General features: G+C 35.8%; 1 protein-coding gene across 13 annotated transcripts in view; it reads left to right on the plus strand.

The window, feature by feature from the left end:
• The window catches only part of THOC2 (THO complex subunit 2), a 114,170-nt gene that overhangs the window by 11,955 nt on the left and 81,812 nt on the right, over positions 1-20,403 (plus strand). For all 13 annotated transcript variants that reach the window (XM_028122713.2, XM_028122705.2, XM_028122704.2 and 10 more), the window contains exons 2-7: positions 4,395-4,453; positions 9,074-9,165; positions 11,610-11,661; positions 15,506-15,576; positions 16,426-16,547; positions 17,128-17,261. In XM_028122713.2, coding sequence (XP_027978514.1) covers positions 4,395-4,453; positions 9,074-9,165; positions 11,610-11,661; positions 15,506-15,576; positions 16,426-16,547; positions 17,128-17,261 — 530 coding nt within the window. The remainder of the gene's footprint in view (positions 1-4,394; positions 4,454-9,073; positions 9,166-11,609; positions 11,662-15,505; positions 15,577-16,425; positions 16,548-17,127; positions 17,262-20,403) is intronic.

The following is a 20,403-nucleotide window of genomic DNA, read 5'->3' on the forward strand; positions in this document are numbered from 1 at the left end:
TATTAGTTTTTTTTTTTTCTTTAAGCCCAATATGGGGCTCAAACTCATGACTCTGAGATCAAGAGTTTCATGGTCTACTGACTGAGCCAGCCAGGGGCCCCAGTTATTACATTCTTTAGCTCCAGAATTTGTTCAGTTCCTTTTAAATATTTTCTGTCCTTTTGTTGAAAATCTCATTTTATTGTTGCATTTTCCTGAGCTCATTGAGCATCTTTATGATGGTTATTTTAAATTCTTTGTCAGGTAACTCACGTATCTCTAATTCTTTAGGGTCAGTTTTTGGAGACCCATTTTGTTCCTCTTATCGGGCCGTCTTCCCTGTTTCTTTACATTCTTTTTTTTTTTAAAGATTTTATTTATTCATTTTAGACACAGAGAGAGAGCATGAGCAGGGGAGAAGCAGAGGGAGAGGGAGAAGCAGGCTCCCTGCCGAGCCAGGAGCCCAATGTGGGGGCTTGATCCCAGGACTCTGGGATCATGACCTGAGCCAAAGGCAGATGTCCAACCATCTGAGCCACCCAGGCACCCCTCTTTATGTTCTTTTTAATTTTGTGTTTGTATGATTATATTTGAAAGAACACTCCTCTCTCCCAGTCTTTATGGACCTGCTTAGTACAGGGAAAAGCCTTTACCAATCAGCCTGGCTATAGATTCTGGGGGCTTCTCAAACCTTTTCCCTGGAATGTGTCTTTTGGATTTATGTGTGTAGATTCCACATTAAAGGAATTTTCCAGTTTCTTTTTTTCAGAAGCTTGTACTCCTTTGGTGTCCATCTGTTGTACTCTGGGTCCTATGAAGTAGCAGCATACCACCCAGCTCTTTTTTGTTCTTGGTGGCCCCTAGGCAGCTAGAGTAGGCTGGATGCTGTCACTGCCCTAGGTCAGTCTAAACAGAAACTAGTCCCCCCAGGCAGTCCCCCCAAAAGCTGGAATGTTGGATATTCTTTCTCCCCTGAGGGAGAGGTTACTGAGCTGTATTGGTTTCTGTTTGCTGTACTATGGATTCTGTGGATCTGCAGCTTGCCACCCAGCTTTTTGTTGTTGTCAGCAGGCCTCAGGCACCTAGGGTACGCAAGGTCCTGTCTGTGCTCCAAGATGTTCAGGAAAGAAACTAGTTCCTCAGGCAGCCCCTATCCCAAGTCAGAATGTTAGATATAAAGTCCAGTCTTCTCTTTCATCCTCAGGGGGAATTTGGGAGCTGGGAGGTTTTTTTCCTAATTGTGTGGTGCTGTGCCAGGAGGAAGGACTGTGGTGAAAGGGTGACATGAATTTTCCTGCTGGCTTTGATGCAGTTGGTTTAGTGCTCACCTGGTGTGCAGGAGCTTCTTAACTGGTTTCTGAATTTCTCATGATGGGAATTGGTATGTGTATTGTTGTTGAGTTGGTGTTTCTTTGGGAGGAAGGAGAACCTGGGACTTCCTGTTCTGCCATCTTGCTGATGCCACTCCCATCAAGTACCTTCTTAAGTGAAACTGGCTTTTGTTTTGAGAATGATCGTGAAAAATAAAATAGTTTGGTGACATCTTACACGGGACTGGCTTTATTCTTTCCTTTCCTTTTTTTTTTTTTTTTTAAGGGTTGATTTGAGAGAGAGAGAGAGAGCATGCACACGTGGGTTGGGCGAGAGGCAGAGGGGGAGAATCCCAAGCAGACTCTCCACTGACCAGAGAGTCCAATGTGGGGCTCAATCTCAGAACCCATGAGATCATGACCTGAGCCAAAATCAGGACTCCGATGCGCAACCAACTGAACCACCCAGGTGACCCTCTTTCCTTTGATTTCTTGGTCACGGAGAATCAATGAAGCAGTTTGGTGCAAGTGCCTTGATACGTGCTAAGGTGCCAGCAGTCTTTCCTTCCTTTTCTTTTGAACTGTTAGTGCATGGGCACCTGGGTGGCTCAGTTGGTTAAACGTTGGACTCTCGTTTTCGGCTCAGGTCATGATCTCTCAGGGTTGTGAGATCGAGCCCCATGTCGTGCTTCAAGCTAGGTATGGAGCCTGCTGAGAATTCTCTCTCCTCCCTCTGCCCCTTCCCCCTCTAAGAAAAAAAAAAGAAATGAACTGGTAGTGTAAATGTTAATACTGCAAAAAAGGGAAATGAAGTCTTAGTATTATTATGAATATGGTTTTGACCTTGCAGAACTCTAGAAAGTGTCTTGGGGATCAGGGGTTCATGAACCACACTATCAGAACTGCTACTTTACCAAATTATAACGGGTCCTTTCTATTCCTATTTTTAAGTCTTTTTTAAAAAAGTAGTGAATGGATGTTGAATTTTGTCAAATGTCTTTTATGCATCTGTTGAAGTCGTGTGATTTTTAAAAGTCAGTTTAATGTGAATTAATTTGAACCAACTTTGTGTATTTGGGATAAACCCACATAAGTCTTGATGTATTTCAATATTAGTTTTCCATTTATCTATATATTTAATACTGCACATGTTTAAATACCACAAGACACTATTACTGTTATCAGTTAATATTCTTTTAGAATCACCCATATACTTGCCACTTTTTCCTCATTTCTTGCTTCAACTCCAAAGTTCTCTCTGGAATAACTTTTATTCTGCCTAAAAAATGTCCTTAAGTGTTTATTTTAGTGTGTGAATCAGTTATTTGTCTGAACTTCAGTCCTTATTTTGCCTTTTCTTGGAACTTGGAACTATGCTTTTTGGGTATAGAATTTTAGGTGGGCAGATACTTTGTTTTAGCACTTTGGATGTATCTTTCAGCTATCTTTTGCATTCAGTGTTCTGGTTGAGAAGTCCTGAAGATACTGTCTTTTTTCCCCCCTCAGGTGCTTAACTGATTTTGTCTTTGGTTTTCTCTAGCTTTATTATGATGTGTCCAGTTGTGGATTTCACTTCAGTTCTAGAAAACTGAATTCTTGGCTATTATTTCTTCAAAAATCGTTTTTGTCCCTGTTTTCTCTTCTTTCTGGAATTCCAATTAAGCATACCTCTTTTCACTGTATTGTGTATATCTATCCTTCTTTACAATATTTAAATTAATCTAATGAAGAGGTATTTAAAATGTTTTTTTTCAACTTTCAGTTTTTTTTTTTTAAGATTTTATTTATTTATTTGACAGAGAGAGACACAGCGAGAGAGGGAACACAAGCAGGGGGACTGGGAGAGGGAGAAGCAGGCTTCCCGTCAAGCAGGAGCCCGATGTGGGGCTCGATCCCAGGACCCTGGGATCATGACCTGAGCCGAAGGCAGATGCTTAACGACTGAGCCACCCAGGCGCCCCTCAGGTTTTTTGTTTTTAAACTTTATTATTGGAAAAAAATCTCAAACAGATGAGAAAGTATTCAGAATACTAATGAAATCATCCATCAATCAACTTTCGTAGTTCTCAACTGCTGGCCAGTCTTGTTTCACCTAATACCCCACACCCATTTTCCCATTCCCATTTTATCCGTGAATATTTCAGTATTATCTTTTAAAGATACATTTTCATAAAATTTATAAAATCATTTTTTTGAAGATTTATTAGAGAGCATGAGAGAGAGAGCGAGCTGGGGGGAGGGGCAGAGTGAGAGGGAGAAACTCAAGCAGACTTCCTGATGAGCGCAGAGCCCACGTGGGGCTTGATCTCATGACCCTGAGATCAAACCTGAGCAAGATGCTCAAACCAAGAGTCAGATGCTTTAACCGACTGTACCACCCAGGCGCCCCCAAAGTTTATAAGATCTTTATAAAATACTCCAGTTGACTCAGAAATATTAATTTTAAAAATACTTGAAAAAAAATACTTGTTTGAAACAGGATCCAAACACTGATTGATGTATCTCTCAAGCCTTTTTTAACCTGAGGATTCCCTGGCATCTTTAATTTTTCCTTGCAGGGTATTTGTTGAAGAGACTGGGTCATTGTCTGTACAGTTTCCCCACAGTTTGAATTTAGGTTCATGGCTTTTTTTTTTTTTTTTCTTAAAGACAACTTCATAGGTGGGTGGTGTATTCTTTCATCAGGATTAGGACACACAAAATGTTTGATTGTCTCTTCTTGTGATGTAAACAGTTCCTGATAGATGTTTAGATCCTTTAATTTATTAGGGATCTTTAAATGGTGGTGTTCTTCTGTCATTCTTTCTTTATTAACTGAAATACTTCAGTACAGAGACATTTCTTATCAATTATTGGCTCATATGTGAAAGGCAGATTAAGTGTTTTTTACTCATTTCCAGTTTTCAAAAATAATGAATTGATTTACTAGCATCCTCCAGTTCTGACCAATTAGGGTTTTTAGGTTTGTTTTATTCTCATTATAAACTAATGGTTTTAAATACATCTTATACGTTTCCAAATATTTTTAGTTGATATAATTTGCTTTCTAAAGGTCATCTATATTAGGATTGGAAATGAATGCAGATTATTTCTATTTTATTCTAGTTTGCATTTATGCCGGATCCTCAGTGAAAATAAAAGCCATGATAGTTCAACTTACAGAGGTAAGACTTTTAAAAGTATCATAGCTATTATTTTTGGCTTGGTCAAAATTAATAGATGTTCTGTTTTCCATTAAATTGTTATGAATGAAAAACAAAAGCTATGAGATAGTTCACATTATATAAAGCCTTTATATGAATATATTACCGTTAAGATTAAAACTGTAGTTATAGTAAGACTATATATTTCTGTATATAGGTGTTTGATCTGCATAATCATATATTGCTTGGCTTTTATCATTGTGACATGGTATATTTGGCCAAATATCAGCAGTTGCTAGCTGTATTAAAAATTATACAGACTAGCTATCAGTCATAAACAGAAGAGAAAAGCTAGTACGGAAAAACTATTCGATTTTGTTTGCACTAGGAAATTTCCAGAAACTGAGGTGGTGTTTTTACTAAAGCTGGTTATGTTTAGGTAGTATCTGGGGATCTTATTAAAGTCAGTTGTCATGGAAAACATTAAAAGCAAAGGAGTTGTTTACTGCATATCACAAGTATGATTTATTAAGTAAGATGTAATTAAACAGGATGTAAATTTTAATTTTAAAGGCTTTTACTATTTTACATTTATTAATTTAAAATTAGGCATTTGGATTTAGAAAAGGAGGGGCAAAAACAAAAGCAATTATGTCTAGTAAGGTTAAAGCATTTTCATATGTAGCTTTCACTGAAGGTAGAACCCATAACAGTTTTTTCAATCTGGAAGAAATAATTTATAACCAGTGATCTATTTTAAATAAAAAATGATTAAATAAAAATTCATTATAGTTATTTAAATTATGCCTTTGTGAATAGAAGATTAAAAACAATGTTTTTCTATAGATTTACTTTTGTTTTATAAGAAATTAAATATTAATATGATTAAGATTTTTAAAGAACATTTGAATTTTTGAGTGGAAAGCATTTTTTAACAAATGAGCCTTTTTTTTTTTTTTCGGTCATTTGGGTAAGACCCGTTTTAAGACTTGACATTCCTAGCCTGCACCCCTACTTATTTTCCAGTTTATCCTGCTTATAAACTCGCATGATCTTTCATAAAGATTTCTGAGGTTGTTATAATGCCTTTTCTTTTTTTTTTTTTAAAGATTTTATTTATTTATTTGAGAGAGCGAGAATGAGAGAGAGAGAGCACATGAGAGGGGGGAGGATCAGAGGGAGAAGCAGACTCCCTGCTGAGCAGGGAGCCCGATGTGGGACTCGATCCCGGGACTCCAGGATCATGACCTGAGCCGAAGGCAGTCGCTTAACCAACTGAGCCACCCAGGCGCCCATGCCTTTTCTTTTGAATAAGTCAGTTGACTGCCAGAATTGTAAGAAAGTAAAGAAAGACTCCTTCCTGAAAGCACTTGGATACTTAACTTTTTTTCTTCCTTATGTTTAAAACAAGTTTATAACTTCTCAGTTAACTTTGATCTTGTCTGTGATTGAAATCTTATGTGGGTAAAATAAGAAAGAATTTTCAGAAAACTGTAAATAGTGTGACACAGGGTGATTACTCTTCAGTTTTAAATGGGACTGTATGGATCTTTAATAACTACCAGATTATTGTTAATTTGCATGGTTGTTCTGATTCATGTATGAAACCAAAAATAGGTATGAGCGTGGCCTCATTGACAGAATTGCCAGTGCTCTCTTTCACCTGCCTTTGCCTGCTTCCTCAATACATACATTCTTTGGCTGGTATCTGTCAACAGTCAAGCTTTGGTCTAAGGGCTCCAGTTGGTAGTCCATGCAGAAAGCTAACTGAAATGTAATTTCTTCAGAATTTCCTTCGTTCTGTCTTAGGGGGATTGAGTCTGGGTAGTGTTCCCTGAGCCCTTTCCCTTTCTGCCCCTCCCTTCCCAGTTTCCTCTGCTCACATTACTTCTCCTTTTTATAAGTTCCTTCCCCCCAGTAAAATGATATTGTAATGATGGCTGATAAATAGGAGTAGCCCTGACATAACCAAGAACTAGTGTCTTTAGTGTTCAAATCCCACAAAGAATGTCTAAGAATCTCTAGAAGTCCCTTTTACTTGTGGCCGCCCTTAAAACTACTTTTTCTGAGGGGCACCTGGCCGGCTTAGTTGGAAGAACATGTAACTCTTGATTTCCAGGTCGTGAGTTTGAGCCCCACATTGGGTGTAGAGAATACTAAAAATAAACAAGGGAAAAACCCTACTTTTTCTGAAATGTTAGCATTAAGATAGAATCTTTTATTAAATTTTGTGTATAATTATAAGGTTTGTTAAGTTTTTCTCCACGTTGTAAATGTAATGCTTTTCAACTTTAGTATAGATTTTACAGGATTTTGTGGGGTTAGCCTTGGTAGTCTTAAAGTACCACTTATTGTTTCTGTGGCTAAAATACAGTAGATGTTCCTAACCGCTTAAATGGGCATTTAAAAACACGTGAATTGGCGAATGCCTTTGCTCTTTTGTGGACGACATTGTGATTGTTTTCATGTCACTTAGTGTTAGCAGAATGACCTGGGCTATTTGTTCTCTATTTTAATCTCCTTCTCTGATTAAGATTAGAATTTCCTCAGCTCCTATGAGCCCATATTCTTCTGGGACTTTAGTTTATGTTGTTCAGCTGTTTTGTCCTTCCAAGAGTGATTGCTTTTTTTTTCTAACTTAGTTATCTGGATAACTTTAATTTTATTTATTTATTTTAGAGGTAGCACACTTGAGAGGGGGGAGGGGCAGAGAGAGGGAGAGAAGCAGATTCCCCACTGAGTGTGGAGCCCAATGAGATGCGGGGCTCAATTCCATGAGCCTGAGATCATGACCTGAGCCGAAATCAAGTTGGACGCTTAACCAATTGAGCCACCCAGGCGTTCCTAGTTTTTAATTTTTTTAAAGATTTTATTTTTAAGTAATCTCTACACCTAAGATGGGCTTGGACCCACAACCCCGAGATCCAAGAGTTGTATGCTTCACTGAATTAGCCAGCCAGGTGTCCTTGGATAACTTTAAACATGAGTGTTATTTGTTGTAAAAGCATTTTATTAATGGAAATTGAAAGCATGAAATTGACCTCATATTTCTATCATACTAACAAATAGAAATTTTTTCCTTTGCATTTTAGCTTTTATAGTTTATTATAAGCATAATGAAGGCATATTTATGAAAAAGGTATAGAATATGTTTAATAATGAATTCTTCATTAGGAATTGGGATACTCTGGCTATATTTCTTTTTTTAAAATTTTTTAATTTTAAAGATTTATTTGAGAGATAGAGTGAGTGAGAGAGAGAGCACAAGTTGGGGGAGGGAGAGGGAGAAGCAGACTCCCCACTGAGCAGGGAGCCCGACGTGGGGCTTGATCCTAGGGCCCCGGGATCATGACCTGAATTGAAGGCAGACGCTTAACTGACTGAGCCACCCGGGCTCCCTCTGGCTATATTTCTTTAGCAAATAATTTAATGGACAAATTTATTTCATTGTAAAATAATTGTAAATTAATAAAATTGTGAATAAGGTTTAAAGGGATATTGCTATGTTTTGATTTCTATGCTATTCCTTTTTTGTGACAAGTAGTCAAACTAAGGGAGAAGATTTTTAAATATTTGATGTTTTACTTGCTATTTTGCCCTGAAACATTTTTGATTCCCTTCAGAAAGATAAATTGACTTTATTTTACAGCTGTTTTTAGAGCTACTTGTTTTTCTACTTTTTTTTTATTGAAGTATAGGCGACACATAATTAGTTTCAGGTGTACAGCATAGTAATTCAACAACTCTATAACTATACATTATGCTGTGCTCACGCAAGCATAGGTACCATCTGTCACCGTACAGTTTTCTACTTTTAATGAGAGGAAGGAGGTAAAGTTTTCTGTGTATAGGACTAAAGAAAAATATGGCCCGAAGGAGGTAGTCATGTGATCATTAGCTCCCCCCACCCCCGAATTCCTTCTCCAGGGAAGGAAGCTATGGTAATAGTGAATGAGACTATCTGTGGTTGACAGTTCTCATAGAACTGCCATTTTACGTATGTATGTATGTCATTATTTTAGTTTGAATTCTGATGGAAATAGAGGCGAAAAGATCTAGATTTGGGGAGACATTTCTCCGAGAGTAGGATATGGATACAACTTGATTTTATATTGACTGGTAGTCTTTACCAGTTGTTAGCGTAGCCCTGAGAGTGAATTGGCTGTGATCCCAATATATGTAGACAAAGCTGTGAAATTTGCTGGTGAGAGAAATGGTTAAATTAGTTTATATCCACCTGCTGGAATTCCATGCAGTCACTGAAAATAATTTGGGAGACTTTGGTAGCATAAGAAAATACTTTAAAAAGTGTGGGGGAATCCAAATACCAAATGATGTGCACTGTGAATGCAAATACGTAAAACATGTAGATACGTAGAAAAAGATTGGAAGGAAATGTTTAAGCAGTAATTATGTTATAGTAGTGGAGTCAAGGTTAACTATTTTCTACTTTTAGTGTTGTGTTTTTGTGAAAGTAAAAGGGAAAAAATCTGTCAGAGAAAAAGCATTAGAAGTATATTTTTCTTATTTTTGATACTTATAATTCTGAGAAGTAGGAAATATAGAGGTCTTCCCTCAGAAGGGTCTACCTTTTATGTTCAAGAGATTGTGTTCTTACAGTCTTTCTTTTATGTTCAACAGATTTCCAGCAGGCTCTTTATGAGTTATCATACCATGTCATTAAAGGAAATCTAAAGCATGAACAGGCATCTAATGTTCTTAATGACATTAGCGTAAGTATATACACACACACGTTTTTTAATTTAATAATTACATATATCTTTTTGCCTTTGATACAAAAATCCCTAAAGTATATAACTTGTATTTCATTTTGTTCAGAATTATAGTAGTGGATGTTTTAAGGCAGTATTGATAAGCTGTTGTTGCTAGGTTGAAATTTTAATCTTTGGTTGTGAGTAAATCAGAAAATGTTAGGTAAGCTGAGAGGGCAAAGAAAAAAAAAAGCCTGTCTTGGAACAAAATCACGATATACTTAATTAAAAAATGCTACTATAAAAATAATTTGACTAGAATATTTTTCTCACAGTGAAGCATATCAAAACATTTTCTTTTGTTTGCAGTTATGTTTAGAAATTAAATATATTTTAAAATTTGAGGATTAAGTTATTTTAAATTGAGGTTGCATAGTTGTAACTAATGCTCACTTGATGCCAGTTTTCATGTGTTTGCTGTGTTAGAAAATATTAATAACTAGATTTTTTTCCTGACCTTTAGGTGATTTTTCTGTCTCTTTTATTAGACAATTTAAGTTAGATTCAGACCAGATACTTTTCATAGGTGTTTGGTATTTGAATTGTAAGATGAGCTCTCGAATTGTAAGGGTGTTGTTTGTAAACCAGTAGTTAGGTTTCTTAGGTAGTTAAATGGTGTATTATTCTATTATTATTAGGCTGGATTTTAACCTTGTATAAATAAAATTATCCAGTTGAGAACAGCTTTCATAATGAGTATTATCGACGTGTAGGACCTGAAGCTTCTTGATACCAGTGTGAATTTCCCTTGTGCTACTTTAAACTTCTGTAGCCTTTTTCTGTTAGGATAGGTAATGTCCTTCATATGCTTTTTGTGCTTTGCTGAGGATAGTTGTAAGGAATTTCTATGTTTAGCTGTTGTGATTTTTTTCCCCCTACATATTGAGATGTATTTGAGCAGTCAAGGTTCAATATGAGTTTCTCTTTTATCCTTAAACTGTCTCTGTCTGACCACAGCAGTATTAATTCATGTTGGAGTAGTCTTTTTTTTTTTCAATAACTAATATTCCATGTTGAAAACTCTCGTCTTGCTCTTTTCTTCAAGTAGCCTGAGTACTTGTATTCAAGTAGACATAGCAAAAATTCATAGCCCTTAAGAAACTTTTGAGACTGAAGTCTGGTGTGCAATTAAGGTTCTTTCATTCTGTAAATTGGCCATTGGTATAGTCTGTTTATAGATTCGATTCTAATATTTTTCCCATTTTTTGAAAATTAATAGTCCAAATGGATTTAATATGTATTTTGTTTTTACTTAGCTTCCCCTTTCCTTTGAGTCTTTATATATACCTTTGCACCTGGATTGTTTTTGTCATGGCTTTCTCATAGTCCCATATCTCACTGTCCCATATCTTAGCCATGGAAGCATATCTTGCACGTTTCTTATAGTGTCAGTTTTTTTTTTTTTTTTTGTTAGGATTATATTTCTTTCCTTTACTCTCTGAAAATAGGCTAGTTTAAGGGTTGCTATAGTGCTAGCAAACTAATTGCAATGACTGAACTATGATCCTTACTAATGGAAAATGTCTCTAAAATTGGGCATGGGAGTGGGAAGTCAGGAGACAAATCTAGAATACTTGTTGAAGTTTTCATCCAGAAATGAGGGGAGAATTTTGGCTTAGTTTCTCTAAAGGCTACAAACATCAGTGCATAAAGAAAATAAAGATGGATTTTTGGTAATGGTTTTCATCTTCAGAGAATCTTGAGTTATGGAATGACAGCTTGTAATTGTTTTTGTATTTTTTAGATTTCTGTTCTGATACCACTAGGACTTTTGCATAAATCAGTGTTGATTGAGGCATGAGCACATTTAAAGTTGTAGATGAAAAATGTTCTATTTTTAACAGTAGGTTTAAGGTACCCAAATTCCAGTGGTTTCTAACATGTAACTACTTCATTGGAAAAGTGTCATTCATTTGTGCTCTTTAATATTTCCTGAGGTGCTTGTTAGGTTTTTTTTTTTTAAAGATTTATTTGACAGAGAGACAGCGAGAGAAGGAACACAGAGAGAAGGAACACAAGCAGGGAGAGTGGGAGAGGGAGAAGCAGGCTTCCTGCTGAGCAGGGAGCCTGATGCCGGTCTCGATCCCAGGACCCCGGGATCATGACCTGAGCCGAAGGCAGACGCTTAATGACTGAGCCACCCAGGCGCCCCACTTGTTAGGTTTTCTTTTTTTGTCAAGTGTTTTATCAAGTTATTTCATGGTAGTCATTTAAACATTTTTTTTCCAACTGTTGTCTCTTTCTGTTTTCTCTGTATTATGAAACTTGAATTTTATTATTTGTCAACGTATTGGTATTGGGGTTTTGTTAGGTTTTAGGTTTTACTGAAGAGTATTATTCTGAAACCATACTTGCTAGTGTGCTGTTCTTGTATTTACTATGAATAATTATATTTTTATAATTAGGAATTTCGTGAGGATATGCCCTCCATTCTTGCTGATGTATTCTGCATATTAGGTAGGTATCAATCCTTTATTTCACCTGTAAAAAGTGCTGTATGGTAGATTAATGTACTGTGTTTAAAAAAATGTTTTCTTTCAAACTATTTGTAGAAACTAGACTGTATCGTTTCTTTACTTTATAGAGAATATAGTGTTGTAAGTCAAATGTGAGTATGATCACTGTTTATAAACTAGCTTTAGATATAGTTTATAATTTTTTAAATAGTCTGAATTTTGCAGAATGTATGTTTATATAAAATTGAGCTAAATTAAGTCATTTCAAGTAGAAAAAAGCTAAGTTTTTTGAAGTTCAGTTAGTCTGAATTGCTCAGATTTTAGTAACCATATAATTTAATCTTACTCAATGGAGGTTTCAGTGAATGTCAGAATCTCAAACTTAGGACACTCAAGAGATATTTATTTTGTTATTATACTCTTTTGATTCTTCTTAATTTTAGAAAGAGCAAGAAGAGCCAAAGTAAACAAAAGTACTTTTGTTTTGAGGATGAGAAACCAGCTTTGGAAATAGCAACTTCTCTATTTGTCCAGAATAAATAAGAATTTATGCAAGATTAAAAAGGAGTATTTCTTTGACTTAGAACAAAAGGTAGTGTCCCTCCATGGGAAGCATGGATTTAAAAAATAATGTATATTATAAATTTATTTCTCTTAATTTTAGATTTGAATTAAAATAACTTTGAGTACAGTTTTCCCCATCAGTGTTATGCTTTCTAAAACTTTGATCTAATAGAAACCTTTACCATTTTAATATTCACTTTAAAATAAAATAAGACATCCTCTGAGAGTTTGTCAAGCTGGAGTGAATTAATTTAGCTCATTAATCTTAGTTCCTAGAATAGATAGTTTACTTAAATGTCTTACTGAGAATCTGGGAATTTGATCTCATCAAATCTGAATGCCTGGTGCTTGATCCTTCAGGATGTTTAAGATTCATAACAGCAGTAATGTCAGGAACAGGTCAAAATGTATGTGGACTGTGAGTGATTAATGAAAAGAGCAGACCACTGATGGGGTGACCATATGTCCCACTTTTGTTTTTTTTCCCCTGGCATAATTAATAGTGCCTTATTTCGATTTTAAAACTGTCCTGGTTTGAATCATTAAGTATAAGTTCATACTATCTATTGAATTAATTTATGCCAGGAAGAACAACAAAACCTTTTAAGCTTAATTTTTTAAAGCAGGCACTAAAGGTATTACATTATGTATGTTGCATATAAATATAGCTTGAAACTGTTTAAAAAATTTAAAAAAATGGTTTTTACTATAAATTTGTAGGACTGAAAGAGTGATTTGTAGGTAACATTTTGTGGAAGCTGTCATTCCTTGATAGCGTCAGGAGTATATTTTATGTCCTTTTTTTTTGGGTAATCATCAGCTATCAGCTTACTAGTAAGTTCCAGTAATTTCTTTATTGATTTATTCTATTAGGATATATTTTCCCTTCATATTTACTTTAGTAATATGAATTATTGTTATAAGTCATTGCTTTTTACTATTAACATAAATTTATGAGGATGTTTGGTTGCTCTTGGGAAATTTCTTTAGCCTATCCGGTCAATTTTTACAAGCAAGATTAGAATGGCAAACTTGGAAAGAGAATTTCCCTTACCTGTCCCCTCACTCACCCACCCTCACTGTTAGCAGAAAAAAAAAATGATCAAAGGATGACCCCAGACCAAACGAGGGGAATAGGAGTAGGAATGGGAGCTACCTCTAATAATGATAATGGCAATAATAATGTAGATGCTATTTTTGGAGCACCTTCTATGTTCTAAGCATTGTGTTATGCATTTAATTTCATTTTAATCTTTACAGCAACTTCTGTAAAGTAGGTGTACATATCAGAAAATTGAAGCTCAGAGAAGGGATTTTTCAAGGCCACATAGCCAGTAGAACAGGGTTTGGACCTGGGTCTTTTTGGTTCCAGAGCCCATAATTTTTTTTTACTATATCATGTTTTTCCAATATTTTAAGAGCTATAAGAAAAATCATTGCTGTACTTCCCTGGTTAAGATAACAATTTTCTTTAAAAGACTAATTATGTAAGAATGAGGGGGCCTGAGAGCTATATTAACCTGGAGAGGGAAGTCTGATGTAACTTGATGCACTGATGGGACCTCTGAGCTGGAGTGGGTGGTTGGTGATACTGGGACATAGAGTTGGAAATGGTTTAGGGCTTTTTAGTAAAATCATAGGGGAAATTAAAGAGAATTTACTAGGTACTGATTTCAGGGTTTATGAGTCAGGGATAATGAATGAGTTTATTAGAATATCTTCATTAGTTAGGACAAAAAGAAGAAAGAAACAGGGAAGACATAACTGTGCTAAGAGAGTCGTGTATTGATTGTTGAGATAGCTCAGCAAAGAAGTTTACTGAGGTCCTATTAAGCATTTCTTAACATGGTCAGAACCCAGAGAGTGGTACCTTGATCAGGTCAGACGGCTAAGAGGAGAGGAGACTTGGCTTGAAGAGGATCAACCTGCTATTCAGTTGCTCTGATCTTAGGGACTTTGGGGGTAGATCTTAGGGACTTTTGGGCCTTGGTAGATAGATGTTGGTTAAAAGAATGGGCCCAGTTTAGTCCTGACCCCTCAAGATCAGTATCCTTGAAGTTCTAGCCTGAGGAGAGACCAGAAGACCAGATAACAGGGAGACAGCTAGGAATCCCTGGAAGGGATTGATGAGATACACATGGATTAAAAGTCTAATTAAGAGAATGAGATTGTATTGCAGTTTATGTTGTATAAATTATACCCTCAAATTCTCTTAATACGCTTGAGCTGACCATGTGCTTAGCTACAGTGGCCAGGATATTGGGAAATGGCACTGTCCAAGACGGGAAAGAGGAGAAGGGCCAAGAAAATGTGGAAATGTTTGATGATAAATTCTTTTCTCTTTTGATTCTCAGTTATGGCACTAGAAAGTAAACTGAAGCAGATCAGTGGTAGGACATCTGGGGAGAACTGTAGAACCCTTAGAAGACAATTTTATTATATCACTAAAATCGGTGTCTCTTGTAAATTACGAGTTGACCTTAATATAATAGTATGTAATCATTAAAGCAATAATCCTGAGATCAGCTTTGAAATCCTGTCAATCCTGGTTGAATTTTTTGATGCTTGGCATTAAGAGCTAATTGTTTTATTTCCTCCATACTTAATAAAACTGACAAATTTTATGAATAATCTTCTGAAACTCGGAGGTCTTAGTTTCTTAATATTTCAACAGGAAGAAAATAAAAATCATGAATAATTTTTTATTGCTGACTAGAGTAATTCAAAACAGGGTGTTAAAAGTATTCTTTTAATACTGTCTTTTCGTAGAGTTGATGGCCAGGTAGTTTGGTTAGAACATGGTGCCAAGGTGGCCAAGGTTAAAGGTTTAATCCTCACAAGTAATAAAATCTTTAGTGTTAGAAGAGATCTTTGTTGTCACCTAGTTCAACTTTATACCTAAGGAAGGAATCTCTTCTTTAGCATCTCTGATGTGTTGTCATTTAAACTTTGCTTGAATATTTCCTTTTTTGAAAATATTATTTTTTTGAAGTTTTGTTGCTTCCAGTGCCATAGCATGTAACTCCTGTGTAATCAACTTACCATTTTATGGATATGCCATTGGTCACAGGGTCAGTCTCCAGTATCAGGAGAAATTAATTCTGAGCATTCATACGCATATGAAGGACAGCTCCTGCTTACTATAGTTGCAGATTTGTTTCCAATTTCAGAATGAGGCATTTTAAAAGTAGCTACTTTTAAAGAAAATAAGTATCTTATTATAGTGCTGGAGACAGTCTAGAAAAATCAAACTTTCATGTTCTTTTCTTCCGTCATTATAGATATTGAGACAAATTGTTTAGAAGAAAAAAGCAAGAGAGACTATTTTACACAATTGGTATTAGCATGTTTGGTAAGTTATAAAAAATACTTTCCCTTTCTAGATTTTTACATTGAACAATTATAATCACAGTTAATCATGTTAATGGAGGAGGATATTGACATTCAATTGGCTATTCATTATAAGGTGAGATTTGGATTTTGAAATGGAATGCTTTGTAAAATTAGACATGCTAATTATGTGAAATATGCATGCTTCATATCAATTATATCAAACTTTTGGTGATATTCCTGACCTAGTAAGTTCCTAAATAAGGAAAAGGTAAGCATCTATCAACTGAGTAGAAATGATGTGGACAACTTTTAAACTGAACAGTTTTTCATAAACTATTAGGCAAGGAGAAAAAGAATGGAGGTAGTTTAAAAATAATAAATTCTAGAACTTGTCATAATCATTGTCGAGTAAACCATTTTATGTTCATAAATTTAGAACCAAGGAGAAATGCTATTACTCAGACCTGGAAGATGTCCTTGTCTTCGCTGTACTAGAATTTGACTTAAACAGTAGAAAGTAATGAAGGCTGAAGGTGCTGTATTACTCTTAAAGAAAAATTCAGTTGACAGACATAGGTTTAATCAGAATTTCATTTGTAGTTCTTGTATTTGTAGGCTGTGTACAGCATGCATATAATTTTTTAGTGAGTTTTATTTAAAGAGCTATATGTCACATTTTTTTCAATATTTGGAGAGTCATCATTTTTGTTAAATTGAAGTTCCAAGCTTTTTTTTAATAAATTGAAATTGGTATATATTTAATGTGATTTTAATATTCTTATTTGGGAAAAATTATTTTGAATGTATTTAAATTGTGGATGTATTAGAATGCTAAGGAATAAATGGCCTTTAATATTTTTTAATACAGTATTTAGTTTCAGACACAGTTCTAAAGGAACGCTTGGATCCAGAAACATTGGAATCATTAGGGCTTATCAAACAATCACAGCAGTTCAATCAAAAGTCAGTTAAAATCAAGACAAAACTCTTGTAAGTACATTTATCTTTATGTTGCAGATCAAGTATCTGAGTATGTTTTCTTTAGTTCTCATTTTGAATACTAGATGTTTCTAATGGCAGTTTGAAGATTTTTGTTGTTGTTGCTGTTAGCATGTCTTGTGTTTTATCCTTTTAAAAGAAGCCTAGGATTAATTAGTCAGCTGTGAACTTTACCTGTGTGAAACCAGTGTTAATTTTTTTCCATATTAGAAGTTAAAGTAATATTCAGTGCTTTTATCATTACCAATAAAATAATTTACAAGTATGGCTATACTCTAGGGTATATTCTTAGTCAACGATGGAAATAGTGGCATGCTATTGTTCCTTGGGATTAACAATATTCTTTTTTTGTGTTACTGGTTTTCCCTGTGTAATTAACATTGGGGTGTCTCTTATGAATCACTGTTATTTTCTATTTTAAAAGATATACAAAGTAAACTTTCAACAACTATTCTTATAATTATTCTATATAAGAGAAATATGAAAATTCAATGAGAAGAATACAGTACTTGTATGCAAGCTTGTTAATTGAATTAATTTTATCCCCTTTATGATGTTTATCTAATTTCAGTTATAAGCAGCAAAAATTCAATTTGTTAAGAGAAGAGAATGAAGGTTATGCCAAGCTGATTGCTGAATTGGGGCAAGATTTATCTGGAAATATTACTAGTGATTTAATCTTAGAAAATATAAAATCTTTAATAGGTAAGACATATGTCTATAATAATAGTATGTGTTACTAAGTTTTTTTTAAACTGTTGGAGAATATCCATAAAGACAAAATGGATGCATTCCCCCATGTAGGTTTCTTTTTTTCAATTAAGAAATGAGAGCAGTGTCTAGCTTGTACTTTTAAGATTTTATCAGTACTAGTAAAATTTGGGATATTTATGAAAAATCTTTTTGTCACTGCTACCTATGTGTTTGTATTCATTTCTCTTTTCTTTTTATTGTTATTATTTTTTATTGTATTATTTGTTTCAGGGGTACAGGTCTGTGATTCATCAGTCTTACACAATACACAGCGCTCACCACAACACATACCCCCCCCAATGTCCATCACCAAGCCACCCCATCCCTCCCACCCTCCTCCACTCCAGCAACCCTCAGTTTGTGTCCTGAGATTAAGAGTCTCTTATGGTTTGTCTCCCTCTCTGGTTTTGTCTTGTTTCATTTTTCCCTCTCTTCCCCCATGATCCTCTGCCTTGTTTCTCACATTCCACATATCAGCAAGATCATATAATTGTCTTTCTCTGATTGACTTATTTCACTTAGTATAATACCCTCTAGTTCCATCCACATCGTTGCAAATGGCCAGATTTCTTTCTTTTTTTGATGGCTGCATAATATTCCATTGTATATATATTACCACATCTTCTTTATCCATTCATCTACTGATGGACATCTAGGCTCTTTCCATAGTTTGGCTATTGTGGACATTGCTGCTGTAAACATTGGGGTGCATGTGCCCTTTCAGATCACTACATTTGTATCTTTGGGGTAAATACCCAGTAGTGCAATTGCTGGGTCATAGGGTAGCTCTATTTTCAACTTTTTGAGGAACCTCCATACTGTTTTCCAGAATGGCTGCACCAGTTTGCATTCCCACCAACAGTGTAAGAGGGTTCCCCCTTCCTCCGCATCCTCGCCAACATCTGTTGTTTCCTTACTTAATTTTAGCCATTCTGACTGGTGTGAGGTGGTATCTCATTGTGGTTTCGATTTGTATTTCCCTGATGCCCAGTGATATTGAGCACTTTTTCATGTGTCTGTTGGCCATTTGGATGTCTTCACAGAAATGCCTGTTCATGTCTTCTGCCCATTTCTTGATTGGATCATTTGTTCTTTGGGTGTTGAGTTTGATAAGTTCTTTATAGATTTTAGATACTAGCCCTTTATCTGATAAGTCATTTGCAAATATCTTCTCCCATTCTGTTGGTTGTCTTTTAGTTTTGTTGACTGTTTCCTTTGCTATGCAAAAGCTTTTTATCTTGATGAAGTCCCAATAGTTCATTTTAGCCCTTGCTTCCCTTGCCTTTGGCGATGTGTCTAGGAAAAATTTGCTGCAGCTGAGGTTGAAGAGGTTGCTACCTGCGATCTTCTCAAGGATTTTGATGGATTCCTGTCTTACATTTAGGTCTTTCATCCATTTTGAGTCTATTTTTGTGTGTGGTATAAGGAAGTTGTCCACTTTCATTTTTCTGCATGTGGCTGTCCAGTTTTTCCAACACCATTTGTTGAAGAGATTGTCTTTTTCCATTAGACTTCTTTCCTGCTTTGTCGAAGATTAGTTGACCATAGAGTTGAGGGTCCATTTCTGAGTTCTCTGTTCTTTTCCATTGATATATGTGTCTGTTTTTGTGCCAGTACCATACTGTCTTGATGATTACAGCTTTGTAATAGTGCGTGAAGTCTGGCATGGTGATGCCACCAGCTTTGGTTTTCTTTTTCAACATTCCTCTGGCTATTTGGGGTCTTTTCTAGTTCCATACAAGTTTTAGGATTATTTGCTCCATTTCTGTGAAAAAAGTTGATGGTATTTTGATAGCGATTGCATTAAATGTATAGATTGCTCTAGGTAGCATAGACATTTTCACAATATTCTTCCAATCCATGAGCATGGAACGTTTTTCCATTTCTTTGTGTCTTCTTCAATTTCTTTCATGAGTATTCTATAGTTTTCTGCGTACAGATTCTTTTCCTCTTTGGTTAGGTTTATTCCTAGGTATCTTATGGTTTTGGGTGCAATTGTACATGGGATCGACTCCTTAATTTCTCTTTCTTCTATCTCGTTGTTGGTGTATAGCAATGCAACTGATTTCTGTGCATTGATTTTATATCCTGCCACTTTACTGAATTCCTGTATGAGTTCTAGCAGTTTTGGGGTGGAGTCTTTTGGATTTTCCACATAAAGTATCATATCCTCTGCAAAGAGTGAGAGTTTGACTTCTCCTTTGCCGATTCAGATGCCTTTTATTTCTTTTTGTTGTCTGATTGCTGAGGCTAGGACTTCTAGTACTGTGTTGAACAGTAGTGGTGGTAGTGGACATCCCTGCCGTGTTCCTGACCTTAGGGGAAAAGCTCTCAGTTTTTCCCCATTGAGAATGATATTCGCTGTGGGTTTTTCATAGATGGCTTTTATGATATTGAGGTATGTACTCTCTGTCCCTACACTGTGAAGAGTTTTAATCAAGAGAGGATGCTGTACTTTGTCAAATGCTTTTTCTGCATCTATTGAGAGTATCATATGGTTCTTGTCCTTTCTTTTATTAATGTAGTGTATCACATTGATTTGCGGATGTTGAATCAACCTTGCAGCCCAGGAATAAATCCCACTTGGTCGTGGTGAATAATCCTTTTAATGTACTGTTGGATCCTATTGGCTAGGATCTTTTTTTTTTTTTAAAGATTTTATTTATTTATTTGACAGAGAGCGAGTGAGCACAAGCAGGGGGAGCAGCAGGCAGAGGGAGGGGGAGAAGCAGTCTCACCAAGCAGGGAGCCCGACATGGGGCTCGATCCCAGGACCCTGGGACCATGACCTGAGCCGAAGGCAGATGCCCAGTGACTGAGCCACCCAGGCGCCCCCTATTGGCTAGGATCTTGTTGAGAATTTTTGCATCCATGTTCATCAGGGATATTGGTCTGTAATTCTCCTTTTTGGTGGGGTCTTTGTCTAGTTTTGGGATCAAGGTAATGCTGGCCTCATAAAATGAGTTTGGAAGTTTTCCTTCTGTTTCTGTTTTTTAGAACAGTTTCAGAGGAATAGGTATTAATTTTTCTTTAAACGTTTGGTAGAATTCCCCTGGGAAGCCATATGGCCCAGGGCTCTTGTTTGTTGGGAGAT

The sequence above is a fragment of the Eumetopias jubatus genome, unplaced genomic scaffold, assembly GCF_037043125.1.
Source record: "Eumetopias jubatus isolate StellerSeaLion01/CBP00866 unplaced genomic scaffold, mEumJub1_p1.0 scaffold_11, whole genome shotgun sequence".
In the NCBI taxonomy this organism is placed as follows: Eukaryota; Metazoa; Chordata; class Mammalia; order Carnivora; family Otariidae; genus Eumetopias; species Eumetopias jubatus.